Source organism: Gossypium hirsutum, chromosome D08 (assembly GCF_007990345.1).
Source record: "Gossypium hirsutum isolate 1008001.06 chromosome D08, Gossypium_hirsutum_v2.1, whole genome shotgun sequence".
Taxonomy (NCBI): domain Eukaryota; kingdom Viridiplantae; phylum Streptophyta; class Magnoliopsida; order Malvales; family Malvaceae; genus Gossypium; species Gossypium hirsutum.
The window spans coordinates 46,353,647-46,369,911 of NC_053444.1; the positions used below are offsets into that span (position 1 = coordinate 46,353,647).

The 16,265-nt window shown below is 33.4% G+C and overlaps 1 protein-coding gene and 1 pseudogene across 1 annotated transcript; both read right to left on the bottom strand.

Moving 5' to 3' along the window:
* Positions 1-397: 397 nt before the first annotated feature.
* Positions 398-5,724, bottom strand: LOC121219814 (caffeoylshikimate esterase-like; annotated as a pseudogene).
* Positions 5,725-11,700: 5,976 nt separating this feature from the next.
* Positions 11,701-14,601, bottom strand: LOC107906880 (uncharacterized). The gene is made up of 8 exons (XM_016834020.1): positions 14,548-14,601; positions 13,445-13,827; positions 13,274-13,351; positions 13,146-13,206; positions 12,774-12,959; positions 12,581-12,677; positions 12,167-12,219; positions 11,701-11,952 (listed from the first exon to the last, which is right to left on the bottom strand). Exons 1-8 carry the CDS (start codon positions 14,599-14,601, stop codon positions 11,701-11,703), a joined length of 1,164 nt encoding a protein of 387 aa, XP_016689509.1.
* Positions 14,602-16,265: the final 1,664 nt, after the last annotated feature.

The window sequence follows — 16,265 nt, forward strand, 5'->3', positions numbered from 1 at the left end:
AAAGTAAAAAATTTTGATAATTGGGTAACTATCTCTGTGTAATTTACTTTTTGTATAATGATAAATTACGATAAACTTCACAAATTGGCCCTATATATATAATCTCAAAATTGAATGAATTGATCTCTTCAAGCAAGGACTTATGTAGGGGGCTTGAAATTAAATTTTGGGTTTAATTAAGAGAACTTTATAAATTTTGGATGGTTTAATTAAAATTTTGATAAAATTTAAGTCTTAATGAGAAATTTTAAAAAAAATAGGGAAACCTAATTATTTTTTGAAGAAAAATTGAAAGACTTAAAAGACAAATTTAAGAAGTTTCATATACATATAAATTTGCAGATTCCAAGAATATATAACAAGACAAAGTTTCTATGAGGCAGTGGGTTATGAGTTATATTATTTCTGCAATCATGCCGATGCTCACTACATTCATGTGAAATGCATCATGGATTGCATACAGAGCTTGAATTCTGGACAGGTTGAGAGATGCCTCCCAACATTGGTTAATATTCTTCATAAATTTGACCCTTAACACCAAATTCCCAACCAACTTAAAATTGTTGGCAAAATGTCCTTTTATTGAACCCATCAACTTCATGGGCAGTGAAACACAAAGGCAAATCATCATAAATCTATCTTAACTTCAATGTCTCCTCCTAATAAAAACAACAACAAAGCATTTTCAATGAAACAAATTAATCAGATCCTCAAACATTGCAGTATTGAAGCAATTTCATATCTTTTAATTCTATTAATGTAGAGAAAATATACAGAGACAGTAGCAAATATGGTACTATCAGGATAAGTGGGTTAGTGATGTCTACGAACCCATTCCATTGGGTTCTGCAACCAGGTTTCAATGCTCGTATTAGTGAGTTTTTCGAACCCTTTATTGCTTAAAGTTTATAGGAGTTGCTTGTCAAGCCAAGCTGTGATATCTGTGAAAACGATCTCGATGTTTTCATCGGGCTCACCCGATGTCAAGCCATGCCACATCCCTGGATACGGTTTTATGGTTTTGTCACTGCTGCTTGATTTCTCATACAAGGCCTTGCTTACTTCAGGATCTGTTACTATATCTGCTTCCCCGTGCAACACAAAGAAGGGGAGTGTCACCTGCAAAAAACCATTCCAACCAACCCATATAAATGTATAAATGAATGAAAGAAATCGACTCATTCCAAGATCTTACGACTCGGATGAGTGTCGGATACGGGGATTAATACATAGATGAGACAGGAGCCAAAAACACATAAAACATATACAGGCAGCTTTTTGCAATGGGGAGGGGATTAAGAGGAGATGATTATTTAACCTCATTTAAACCACGTTCAAGGCTTATGCTAGTTCTGAGCATTTCCAGGGCTGTTTTGAGTCCAGGCTTGTCTTGGTATATTAACTTATTTTTCCTTATCTGCATCAACCATAAATTAAAAGAGACACCCCTGAGCTGTATATGCAATTAAATCATTTAAAATCAAATAAACCAATTCAAGCAACCATGAGATTTGAACAAGAGGAATTGAATGTCCAAACTGTTTCTCGCTTAATAGGGTCCTTGAATGCCGTGTCAATGACATTTTTGGTTGGTACTATCTTCCATTTTGGTATAATTTCTTCCACTTCCGTCAACATATTCACCACCATTGGATGTGGCTTCACTTCCTCAGATATCTATAACAAAATTTTAAAGCTAAAGATTATATACATATTTTGATTAACTAAAGTTCAAGTACGAGTAGCCCCGATTTCGTAAAAGGTTAAAAATGGTACTTATAAATTACTCACCAAATAAAATTATTAATGAGACACGAATTATGATATTTGTCAGAATGCTAAAAAATACTTAACCAACTAGCCCGAATTGGTTATACATGAATATCTACCCATATCATATAAACCCTGCCTTATAGTCACCCTATACATAATAAGACCTCATTATACAACTCCAACAAAAGCCCCTTTTATATGCACTTTTAATGGTTAAGAACAAGAGACAACTCTCCCCCACTTTTTTCTCTTCTTATTCACAAGAAAACCCATGTTGGGGACTCATGGAGATCTCATCTCTCCCTTTAAGATGCTACAAGCTTCTTAATCTTTTTTGCCACACTTTCAAGACCATTCGGTCATACAACTCTCTACCCTCTAATTTGAAACATCTTCAAACCCCCCCAAACCCAAATATTAATGCAACAAGAACAGCACAACTCCAAAGAGGGATCATTTTTATGCACTAATATTACCATTACACCTCTAAAATTAGGGCATGCTATCGATTTCATAAAAAATTAAAAGTGATACTTACAAATCACCTATCAAATGAGAGATTATTAATGAGACTCGAGCCTAAAACTTATCAAAGTGCTAACAAGTACTCAACCAACTAAACCAACCTATATTGACATTATTTATTATTCTTAATGAATTGGTGAACTAAAAAAAAAAACGGTCATTTCTCAACCATTTACCTTACACATTGGTGTAACAAGAACAGCACCATTCCAGAAAGAAGGATCATGTAAAGGAGAAAAGTTGGCTTGGTAATTTTGTCAAAACACTCGAAGAACACATACCACATACAGACTTGAAGAATTCTCGGCAGTCATTAACGATGTTCTGAAACTTGTTAATGTAACATCGAGCACCCTTGGACCTCCCATGTCCTTAATAATCCACCCCAAACGCCGCATATCCCGCAGCAGCTAACCTGGTTCCACATTCTGCTATAAAAACCATGATATCAGTTAACCAATCGATTCATTTAGGCAAAGTAAAATGCATATTTTCTTCATCAATCCCCTTGTTAAATGGTATAATTGGACTTTAGTCCCTCTCAAATATTCATTTTAATATTAAAAATTCACTTTAACCCCTTACAAATTTTAATTGTCTTGATCATGTAACGTAATTCTTAGCTTCCCCCTCAGTCCCCTCTAATATTACAAAGATCTCGGTGGGGCCAGTAGTTGTGTGTCAACCCAATCAATATACAGCTGACCCACATCTTCAAAATTTCATGAACTTAAAATCATTGTCAATGTGATTGGTGATCATGGATTAACAAAGGTCAAATTTTGGTTTGGGTACTTGTGTTATGCTCAAATGTGGGATTTATTCTATATACTTTAATTTGATATGAGTATAAATTATTATTAATTACTCTAAATATTTATCTATCATTATATATTTTAGACTCATTATGTTGACATGATTTTTGTTTTGTGATGGAAGGGATTTTCTAAGAAAGAATTACATCAGTTTTTAAACCAAATTAATTAATGATGTTATGATATTATCAAGCAGAGATTAAATATTAAACAACCAAAACCAAAATTTAAATCATTAATAAAAAAATTAAATAAGTAGTCAAGCATAAATTAAATTAAAAAGAATGGAAATTGAAAGATTGGAGCTTTTAACACCATTTTTTATCGGTTAAAATATGTTATCGTGATTATATTTGTATAGAATTTAAGATTTAGTCTATAATAAAAATTAAGTCCTCCTAATTTATTATTTAAAAATTTCAATCAAGTTGTTAAAATTGTAAGTATTTTGTGTCAAATTTTAAATTTTGATTAAGCTATCTTCATATGACGGGACATATGATCGATAGAAAAAAATCATGATAAATTAACAAATCTTGATAGAAACTATCAATGATAATAATGATTGGACTAGGATTTTTAATTTAAAAAAAATAAGAAAATTAAATTTTCAACTTTTAAAATACATAGACTTAACATCTTATTTTAACCTTTTTATTAAATATTTATTATATTTAGGTGTAAATACTATTTAGATCCCGATCAATTTCAATAAATATAATTAGTTTATGTAATATTATAGAGTAGAAGTTTGAAAATTTGAAAAATAACTTGAAATTAAAACTAGTTTTACAAATTCAACCTGTCGGTGTTTCTGAGGATTTTTAAAAAAAGTTTATTAATATTATTTAATATAATAATATTTAAAAAAAGACATTAGTTAACAATTTCTTTAATAAAAATTGAAAAAAAAATGGATGGACGAAAAAATAGTGACAAAATGAGTTTATATGTAAAAGGAAAAAACAGGCATTTAAGAGGTATTTGTTACCTTTCATGAAATCACTGCACTCCATGCCATAACCCGCAATTCACATTAATGAATTTTAATATATATATATATAGTTTTTGGTGAAAAGAAAAGATGAATTACATCAATCACATAAAAGTACCATTGATTTTATGTAAAAAATCTAAGATTTTCTTGGGTGCTTCATCAAAAACTTGTAAGGTTGATTTCTAATTCAAGCTAAGTTTAGCAAGTCAATCTGCCACCAAGTTTTGCTCTCTCGGTATGTGAATGATCCTCCACTGTCCTTCCGGCTTCATGATACATTGAGTCCTTCTAAGCACAGCAATCTCTAACTCCTCCAATCCCATATCAGACAAGGCTTGGACTACTTCAAGGTTATCAGTCTGAATTATGGTTCGTCTGTATCCTTTATTAAGTAACATAAGGATCCCATCTAGGATTCCCCAAACTTCGACCTCAAATGGTGAACAGACACCTATATAATGACTGAATCCCATAATCCCATAATATTTTACACCCATTACCCCGATTCTTTTTTTCTTTTTCTAATTAATATAGTAATTACTACTCTAATTTTAATTTTAGAATTTGAAATTTAATTTTTTATTTCACTTAATTTCATCAATCTATTTTTATAATGCTATTAGTAATAATTGTTATCGTTAAAGTGATAGCATGGATTTTTACGATTCTGTTAACACTATTAACGTTGTTATCAACTAATAACCCATATTGTTAAATATTTTGACAGCATCAATCATTAGTATATGAACTAGAGGTGCTCATGGGATGGGCGGCCCGGCCCAACCCGACGGCCCGCCCGAAATATGTAAGGGTTTGGGTAAAAATATAGGTCGGAAATATGGCATTGGGCAAAAAAATGAGGCCCGTTTAGAAAATGGGCTGGGTCTCGGGCACCACTTTTTTGGCCCGGGCCCGTCCCGAGTATAATAAATATATATTTTTATTTTTTTAATTTTAAAATATTTTTTAAAAATTTTTTATTTTTAAAACAAATTTTTAGTGTTTTATTAAAAAATGGGCCGGGCCGGGCTTAGGAATTTTTTCTCAGGCTGGGCCTGGACAAAATCTCAGGCCCATATTTCGGGCCGGGCCGAGCCCGGGCTTAGGATGCAGGCCGAAATTTTTTCTGGGCCCGGCCCGGCTCATGAGCACCTCTAATATGAACGTACTAATAACATTATAAAAAGTAGAAGGGTTGTGGAGGGAATTTTGATCTCTTGAGAATAAGTCTTCAAAGTGTCATCTCTCGAGGATCAATTGATCCTCTCAACAGGTTCAGTAATGGGCTTGAAATGTCTTCCACCTCTTCATAAATCCGAACAGACATTCTAGACCCAATAGTGGACCTGTTGAGGTCTTCATCAACTTTTGACAGACATACTTGGAAGACTTCTTCTTGAAACGTCAAAACCTTGTACACAAGGGTTAAAGTAATGCCAAATTAAACTAGAGAGATTGAATCTCAAACTCTAACATAATAGAGGGAGTAAAACTAGAATTAGACCATAATGATGAGGGATGGGTACCATGGCAAAGGAAAACAAGAGCCTTCGGAGAAGATGAAGGCAACCATCTGCAAGTAAAAAGCATAGTTCCTCTTGAATTATTTATATTCTCCTGAGTTTCATGAACGTTTTCATCAATGGAAGCATTCATATATATGATAGCCAAAAACAATAAGCAGTAAATGAAGAAAAAGGCCATTTCTGTTTTATTTACTCCTTAAATTCAACTTCCATGTTCATGAAAATACAACTTTAAATCTTCCTTTTTCTTTTTTCACAGTGGATAGCAGATTTTTGGTTTATTTCCGTATTAAGGACCCGAAGAGAAGATAACATTTAACAAAAGAGAGAGAGAAATAACTCAAACCATATTTTGCAAAGGCAGAAATGAGAGCCAGCAAGAGCAAAGCAATTGCAAAGGCAATGTTTTTTTTGTTTAGAGAAAGGTGAAGGAAGTGCGTTGAAGAGCAACCACTTGTATTAACTGTTGGTATCAACTTTTTTTTTTCTTTTATACAAAATGCAATTTTATGATAGGGAAGAAGTATAATTATAATTATAAATATCATCATAATTAAGCACTAAAAAATAATATATCCGAGATTTTGAAAAATTAAATTTGGAAAAAATTTACGCATAACTTTCATGTGGTGGAACTCATAGATACTCAAGATCTTAGGGACTTGGTCTTTGCCAAGTAAAAATGAGTTTAGTTCTTGTTGGAGTGATGGTATAAAACTGTGATTTCACGTCATCGTTGTTCATTTCCAATAGGAGGATGACAAATCAAATTTTCTTGACAAATCAAATTTTCTTTTTGATTTTCAGCTTTTTTTCTCCTCAAAAAATTCAAACCTAACTAAAAATGTTAAAAATGATATGTTTTGTCATTCTCTTACTGAAAAGAGATAAGTATGACGTGGAATCACAATTTCCTACAATCTTTCACTTAATTCACTTGGTTACCTAATTAAAATACTTGACTTCAAATTTAAATAAATTTAAATAAAATTTAAAATTTTCAACACTGATTAAAAATATGATTAAACTACTTGAATTCACATAATTAAAGTTTTCAAACTCATGATAATAATCAAATTTCATTAGCTATTCAAACTTCAAAGTTTTTTTCTAATTATATAAACCATTTAAAGCTGTAATCATTCATGCAAAAGAGCAGGTGGGAGGATCAAAATTTTCAAAAATGTAATTAAATTAAATCTCATTCCTAAAACAAAACACACACAAGGAGGAGTTCAATGTGTTCTAGAAATCATATATTGGGAAATTGAAACCAAAACGTTGTCATTAATTTAATTTCAATCTCCTTTAAAATGGGCTCTTAGTTTGACAAGGTTTGGTGGATCCATAATTGACCAATCCCCCTCTTTCTTAACTCTTACCCTTTCAACACCCACCAAAAAGGCCATCGCAATGTGACATAGGACCATTCTTCCTCTTTCTCTATTATCAGTCTTTATATATTAATTTAATTATTTTTAATTTATATATTTTTTAAATTTTCAAATTTTAATTTCAAATCAAATAATAACAAGTAGATAGATCGAATTATGCTATTAGTCATGTACGTAGTGAATTTATTTTCTAATTTGATCACTTTTAATTTTATATTTGTCGAAATCATCTTTTTTGAAAAATAAAAATTTTAGGTTGTCGACTTTAAAAGATGAAAATTGGGAGTCGCCACCAATCTTTTATTAAGGTGTGATTGGATCACTTAAAAATGATTTTGGTCTACGAATTTTAGAAAAACGGGTCCGGGAGTCGATTACGTATGAGGAAGGATTAGCACCCTCATAACTCCCAAAAAATTGGTACCTAGTTAATTAATTAATGTTTTAATGTCGAAAATTTGAAAAATATAATCCTTAGCAAAAACTTTAAACATTATGTATTAAGACCCTTATCATTTCAGAGAAAGAAAATGCCACACCCAATGCGTTAGGGCACGGCATTCTAATTTCCTCAAAAATGAATTAGGCCAGAATACTCGTGTAATAAAAATTTAAAAGAATATCCATTTATTCTAGATTTAAGAAATCGCGGCCCAATACGTTAGGGCACAATTCCTCCAAAATCCCAAACTCGGAATATTTCCTTTATTATTTTTTAGAAAAAAATTTCATTTCGAGAAATCAATGCGTCACATCCAATACGTTAGGACACAACGTGTTGAATTCCCAATAATGAGTTCTTATTTTTTGATTAAAGAGAAATGCTCGATTGTTAGATTTAACGAAGAAAATCGGAACCCAATACGTTAGGGCTCAATTTCCTTGAAAATCCTAAATACAAGTATTATCTTAATTTTGAAAAGTTTGAAATCGAGTAAAAAAATGATGTAATGTTATATTGAATGCGTGTATAAATGTCGCAATAGCAAATAACAATAATAAATACGAAAATAAAAAAAAAAGACATGCAAAGTATCAAATAAATGAGCAAAATAAAAATATATGAAAACATAAATCAACAAACATATAAAAAAATAAAGAAAACAAAGTACATAATATATGCATTGAAATTATGGAAAAAATATAAAATTTATATAAAAAATATATTTATATATATAATACATTCATGAGAATAAAGAAAAAAATATAGAAATTATAAAATATGGATAGAAAGTATAATATATATATACGTACATATATATATAAGTTAATAAATATATAGATCATAAAGATAATGATTTCATATATATATATATAAGGTAATAAATATATAAATCATAAAAATAATAATCACATATATATAAGGTAATAAATATATAAATCATAAAAATAATAATTACATGTATAAATTTTAAAAAAAAGAAAAAAGAAAAAATTTTGAAATCAATTAATTCTAAAATGACTAATTTTAAAATGTGATAAAAAATAGGGCAAATTCGCAAATAATTGAAGTCTCAAGGACCATACTGAACGCGCAAAGAATGCAGAGGGGCTGGAAAGGAAATTGTTCCTTCTCCTCTAAACGACGCCGTTCAAATTAGACCAAATTGAAATAAAAATAAATAAAAGGGTAAATTAAAAAAATAAAAACTTAATTACAAAAACATTAAAAGGCGGAGGGGCTAAAAGCGCAATTTACCCCTCCGCTCAAAAACACGCGGATCCTAGGTCGGGTCGGGTCGAACTCGGGTCGATCCACGCCAAAACGATGCCGTTTTCAACACTGAGAACTGCTCCTAAAACGGTACCGTTTAGTACCACTATTTAAATAAATTTTTCCCCCAAAAAAATCATTAGCAGCAAAGGAAAAATAAAAATAAAAAAAACTTGATTCCTCTGCTAGGGTTTCAACCCTAGCTTCTACGCCGCCGCGCCTCTGCCGCGATCCCACCGTGGAAGGTGGTCGGAGTCGCACCCCAAAGGGCTTATTGACTCATTTTGCGTAGATTGAAGGCGTCGCCAGGTATTTCCCCTACTTTCCCTTTACTTTTTGTATTACAATAAATCAAATTGAAGAAAAGAGGAAACGAAGGAAATAAATTACTACCTTTTAATCTATTTTCCTTTCTTCTTTTTTTTCTAAATTTCTGTTTGTGATTTTTATTCTCTGCTTGTATACTCTGTTTTGCTGTGAATATAATCGTATTTTTATTGATTTCGAAAATCCCCCCTTTTACAATATTCTTAATGACCTTTTATAACAAAATAGCAACATAGAAAGTAAATCTATTGGATTTGATTCTCAATCTTTTGATTTTCTTTCTATTTTTGTTTCTTTCCTTGTCATGTAGGTGAAGATCGCGTGGAGATTCGGCCTGTGTGGACGATTGGAGTTGCGGCGGTTGAAGCTTAGAAACCCTAGGGTTTTTCATCTGTTTTGGGCATCTGTATTCGGGTTTTGGGCCTCATAGGCCCATTTTAATTTGGGCCTTTTACCCGAGCCAAAATCTGGTATTACAATATTTTTTTAGATTTTGAAATTTCAATCATTACTTAAAACGATAGTCATTAAATTCATTGACTAAAATAACATGACTTCTGAGAATTTGCATGAAAATATCAAGCTAACATAATATTAGATATGTGATATTTTGTTTATAGAATAAGATTTTGAAAACAATTGATTTTAATGACCATCAAAATAATTAAATTAAAATATAAAAACTAAATCCACAACTTATATATAAAAACTGATAATAAAATTTGCAAAAAATAATAAAATTGAAGCAAAGAGCTTAGATTCTATTTTTAGAACAGGTTACCAAACTGTGTGAACTATATATACCTATCCCATTTAAGCATTACGACATGTGCAAAACAAAAAAATGGGGGTTTATCAATTATCACCCTAGCTATTGAGAAAAAAAGAAGGTAATATTAGATTGTCACATTTATAGCAATTATATATGAAAGTCTTACTTACAAAGTCTAAAACCTGCATCCATAAGGTACCAAATAAATTTTAAAATATATTTTTGGGCCATATAACACTAATTGGGTCATAGTTGGTGACTTTACTTTGAATCATGTGAAAGAATCCCTTATTTTTGCTCTTCATTCATTTCATTAGGGATAAAGCTAAGTCAATATAATTGTAAGCTTTTCTCTTTATCAAATGTCAACTTAGAAATTTGATCAGCTTCCATATTATCTTTTCTAGGGTCATAATCAATGGACCAGAATGTCTCCTTCCATAAGAGATAAGTGATGCGCCTTATTAAAGCAGAATTTGACCCTTTCAAAAAAGCTTCCTTAATGTCCCCAATGACTTCCGTATTATCGGTTTTAATCGATAATCTGTCATGAAAGCTTCCTTGTGCCAATTAACACCGTTAAGAATGCCCCACAATTTAGCTTCATAAACAGAACAGATCCCCACTCTGCAATTAAAACCAAGGATCCAATCACCATTTTGGTCTCTCAGAACTCCACCTATCGAAGCGAATCTGATATTAACTTTAACAACTCCATCAAACCTAATGCAAATTCACTTTCTAGTTCCTACAAAGTCCTCCCTTAAAGTATGTCTACCAATTCTCTCTCTCTTACGAATAGAACCATAATGTTTAGCCCAACTGTAAGCACCTTTGATAATCTCCTCAATACTCCATGGCACTCCTTAGAATATATGGATATGTCGGTTTTTCAAAATACCCCAGCAAGAAGGCCAAAAAAACAAGGCCAAGCAGCCTCCCCCCAATCAATATTAATTCCGTTTTTTAGATTTGCCTCAAGCCACTCCTGCAGATTACTTGAAAAAAAGTAGTTAATTTATTAGGAGGAACAATTCGGCACCATACCTTCTTCGCAGCATCGCAATCCCTTATAGTGTGAAGCACATTTTCAACTCCATGACCACAAACTGTGCACATTGCATCATTACTCACACCACACGTAAGCCTTTTTGCTTAAGTAATCAACCTCTGTTTGAGGACCAACCAAAGGAAAACTCGGACCCTTTGAGGTCCCTCAACCTTCCAAGGAAATTTTTAAGCTTCTTCCAAAGGATTCCACGAATGCTCCTTAACCTTACAATAGGCACTTTTAATAGAGAAGCATCCTAATGAGGTTCCTTTCCAAGCGATTCTGTTTGGACCTATTGAAGGATGCAGAGGAGGGATGCTAGTAATACATCTAATTAAATAATTCGGTAACCACATTTGAAAAAGGTCAAGATTTCAGAACCTTCCTTAGTAACCATATCCTTAAGACGATAATCAACAACAAAGTTAGTGTGAGTTGGAATTAAATTCACCAAAGGTTCAACCTCTAAAATCAACTGTCCTCCAACATCTAATAGTATTACCATCTCTCACAGACCAAAAAATGTTTTCTCTGAGTAGAGGCTATATCCTAGAAAGAGCTCTCTAGAGAAAAGAGCAATTACTATGAAGAATACTAAGTGGAAGACCTTTCTTAACACCATACTTCGTACGCAAAACCCACACTCATAAAACCTCTGGTTTCGTTAGAATATTAAAGCCCAACTTTAATAGAAATAAGGAGTTTTGATCTTTCAACTGACGTATCCCAAGCCCACCACAACTTTTCGGTTGACACATCGAATTCCAATTAACAAGGGCCATTTTTTTACTTCCTCTAGACGATCCCTATATAAATTGTCTGACAATGCTCTCAATCTCATCACAAATGTCTTGCGGGATCTTTAAGGATTGCATAAAGTAGGTAGAGATTGTAAGAAGAACTGATTGAGCTAATGTAGCCCTGTCGGCTAAAGACAATTGCCTTGCATCCCAACTTTGTAGCCTCGATTTGACTTTGTCCACAACAAATTTTAGTGAACTGATAGTAACCCTATCGTAAAAGAGAGGAACCCCAAATACGAACCCAGATTCAAGACTCTACAGAAACCAAGTATAACACAAAAATGTCCCGCTAGATTTTCATCCACATTATTAGAAAAAAATATTCGTCTTTTGAGCATTCACCCGATGTCTAGAGTAACCACAAAAGTTATCCAACAAATCCTTTATAAGCCTAGCTTGTTTGATATCAACTTTTCCAAAAATAATAAGATCGTCAGCAAAAAATAGATGAGAAAGGTTAGGACCATACCTGGACAGTCGAATGGGGGACCAAACGCCTGAACTTATAGAAGAACTGATGCTCTAACCCAACCAATCCATACAAAGAACAAAAAGATATGGAGAGAGGGGGCACCCCTGTTTGATACCTCTAACTGGTCTAAACTTCTGAGAGGGAACCCTGTTCCAGAGAATTTGTATGGTAGAACTCGTGATAGCAGACATAATGACTTTTCTAAGGAAATCGAGAATATATTTCACTTGAAGGGAGGCGTCAAAAAAGTCCCAGCTCACTAGATCATAGGCTTTTTCCAAGTCAATCTTAATAGCTTTTATGCTTGCTCCTCATAGAATGAATAATCTCTTGGGCCACAATAATATTATTCGTAATGTTCCTCCCAGTAATAAAACCAGCTTGCTCTTGACCTATGATTCTTGGAAAAACCTTTAAACCTGTTAGCAATAATCTTTATAACCAGCTTGTAAAGAACTGAACACAAGCTTATTGGACGAAATTGTGCGAACCCCTCAGGATTTTGGACCTTAAGGATAAGCACCAGAAGAGTATTATTAAGATAATTATCAATTGGCTCACCATAAAAAATTTTCCTAACCCAATTACAAATAGCTCTACCAACCAACTCCCATTGACTTTGAAAGAAAAGAGCGTGAAAACCATCGCTCCCAGGTGCTTTTAGAGATGCCATATCAAACATAGCCAATTTTATCTCTTCATCAAGAATAACTGTCCTCAAGAAAACCTCATCATCACAGCTAAGCTTTGGAAAGGAGCTAGGGGGTAATGCTTTCGTACAAATCGATACCTCCTCATACAAATTTTGAAAAAACCTAACAGTTTCAGTTTGGAGCTACTCATCCGCAAAAATCCATTCACCCTCATCATTCTTTAAAGTTTAAATTTTATTACAATTCTTTCTCTGAACCGTGTAGGAGTAGAACCATGCAAGAGTGGAAAAAATTAGTGTTCCTATCGCCAAACTGCAACCAACCGCACCTAGCTTTTTATTTCCAAAGAAGCTCATGAAGGACGCATTCCAAATCTTCCCAAATCTGAGTTTCCACCATATTTAAATTCACAGAATAACATCTATCTAGGGCCTTTTGGACATTATATAACCTCTGCATCAAATACTTCTTTTGGACTCCAATAATACCATCAATAGAATTATTCCAAACTTTAATATTATCGGTAAAACTGTTCAGGGAATCAATCATGTTACCTTTAAAACTCCACTTTTCTTTCATGAAATCCAAAAAATTAGGATGCTCTACCCATCTAGTAATGAACCTGAAGGGACGACCTTTGGGCAAGATAACTTTCGGATTAAGTGATAAAAACAAACGTCTGTGATCCGACTTGATTTTCGAGAGATGAATGACTGAGTAATTTGGAAAAGTTCTTAACCAAGAATCATTTCTAATAGCTCTATCCAATCTCTTAGAAAGCCCACCACGATACCAAGTGAATGGAGGCCTCTTGAAACCTAAATCCTGCAAATTAGACACTTCAAGAAAATCATTAAAGAGAGGGCATCCTTTCCCAATAGTTCTCACTCCCTTCTTTTCACTCGAATAAAGTAAAACATTAAAATCACCAATAACCGTCCAAGGAGTACGATCTATAGGGATGACAAAATGAAGTTCCACCCAAAGTTTCTGATGTGAGCTCGCCTGCGAACAAAGTAGAGTTCGAACAAGAAGCAATCAAGTTGCCCATTGGTCCGATAACGCGAACTAGAGCTAAACAATTTAAGGAGGCTATTTCAGCAATGGTGGAACGAATAGTGGAAAATGATAGCAAAGAGTTCAAAAACGAGTTCAATATTTTCAATTTTTGGGAAGCTGAATTTCGTTCTAACTAATAAATTTGCTGCTGGAATTTTTGGACCATTTAAATTAAGCATTTAATTAAGTTTTACTACAGCTTATTAATTTGTCTTTAATTAATATAAGTGTTTAATTTGTCTTGTCTTAGTTAAATTAAATGTGTCTTGATTTCATTAAATATGTCTTAAATTAAAACATGAATTAATTATGTCCAGTCGAATTCATGTGTCTTGTTTAGTTAATATTTAAGTTGTCACAATGTTAATTAGTGTGTCCACATTATGTTCTAAATTAGTTTAGCTGATTTGGGTTAAATTAATTAAGTTCATGTGCTTTGTTTAGGTGCAGCCAAATTTGAAGATTCATTGCCTAGGTGTATGCATGTAGATTCAATGTATGTGAATATGCATGTGCAGCTGGTACATTCATGCATTGAAGCTGATTAATTTTGGCACTCTCCAAGGCAACCATTCGGCCAAGAGTTAGCAAGCTTTAATTCTCCAAAAGCTTGGCCGATTCTCTTCCCAACGCAGCATCAATTGTTTTCACATCAACTGTTCACACCATGGCTGTTCGGTTCAGCTTGTTCACACCATGAGGGTTTCCAAAACCGTCCATTCACACCTAAAATGGCTGCTCAAGTGCCCTCTTTAATTCTGGTAATTTTTCAGTAGGAGTTGCTTATTGAATGCCTCATTCAAGCCATCAGCCGAATGTAGATGCTGTTATGAATTTCTCAAATTCATTTGCTTAGTTTGGAAGTTATTCCTTAGTCCCCATTCAGTCGAACCTTGACCAGCTCATTCATGAATTCAAGCTGAAGATTAGTTCATTGTTTTGCTTAGTTTTTAAGCTTTGAAATGTCCATTCGGCTACTAGACATTAGGCTATAAATAGTTGCTGATTTTCTTGTAAAAGGACTTTTTGCCAAAATTCTGAATGAAAATATATTTCTTTGGTGAGTTAATTCACTCTCTTTATTCTTCAAAGCTCAATTGACTTATCTTCACAAGTGGCGTCAATCTGACTTTGTTTCCGAACTTATCACCCTTGGTGTGGCGTTCAACATTATACCGAAGGTTCCTATTTCACTAAATAGTAGGTCTCGGTTTATTTTCAATTCCTTCCTTTTTCTTTGAAACGTTTTAAGCCTGGGTCCTTATTTGCTAATAGGGGTTCGTTCTTGTTTCATTGAATAACCCAGCAAACATCAACCAACAAACACCTTTGTTTCCATAGACATTAAACTCTTGAAACTCAAAGACCTAAAATTGTTTAAAGTTGACACTGCCTAATTTCGATCGGGAATCAATTACGACTCGTCATTACATCCAAAACGAGCTCGTACCAGTTGGTATCAGAGCTAGTTAAATTAGGTACGTAATTGTAGTTTCGAAAAAAAATTTGAAAAAAAAATTTGATTATAGAAAAATATAAGAGAAAGAATATCTATACAAAATTAAAAAATAATCATATTTGAAAAAAATGTATTTCGAATATAAAAAAAATTGCCAGTGTTGATTATTATTCGAACAATTGATTCTCTTTTCAAGAAGTGACCCGTTCTATACGCCACATCTTAAACCAAATTTTCTTCTTTCGAGCCTACCCTAAACCACATCATATTCCCTTGTATTATCCCTTTGAAGTCGACCCACAAGTTGTGGATGTCTAAGGTAGCTTTTCAAAATATCGAGAGTTGGATTTGAGAGGTAAAAGGCACGAGAGATTACATCAAGTTAAAAGCCAAAATTTGAGTAAAACACGAGTGGAGTGTTTATTCTTTTCTTGTGAGAGACTTGTGAGGTTTTGTGGTTAGGATATTTTATTATTTTAATCATCATGTCAAGGAGTCCTGAACGTCGAGCCGTAAGTGGAGGAGCTTCAAATGCCGCTGGTGGAGGAGTAAACTTTCAACCGAGAAGAAATGTTCCCGGAGGTGGAGTGCCCGATCTTCAAGTGCAAGCAATTGTACAAGAAATCTCCCGATTGTTCCAACCCCAATTCGATTCCCTCAATGAACGAATGGAACAAATGGAGGAACGAAGTCAACGTACGAACACCCCTTCGATCCCAAGAAGAGAGCAAGAACGTCCTTGGTAACATGCAAATAACTTATACGAACCAACTGACGTTGAAAGTGAACAAGCTTCGCGACAAAGCGAAAGGCGACGAGGCCAACGAGCACAGGGACAAAGAGATCGAGAGCGGCCTGATGATGATTTAAAGAACATTAAGATGGCGATTCCTGCTTTCTAAGGAATGTCGAATCCTGAAGCCTA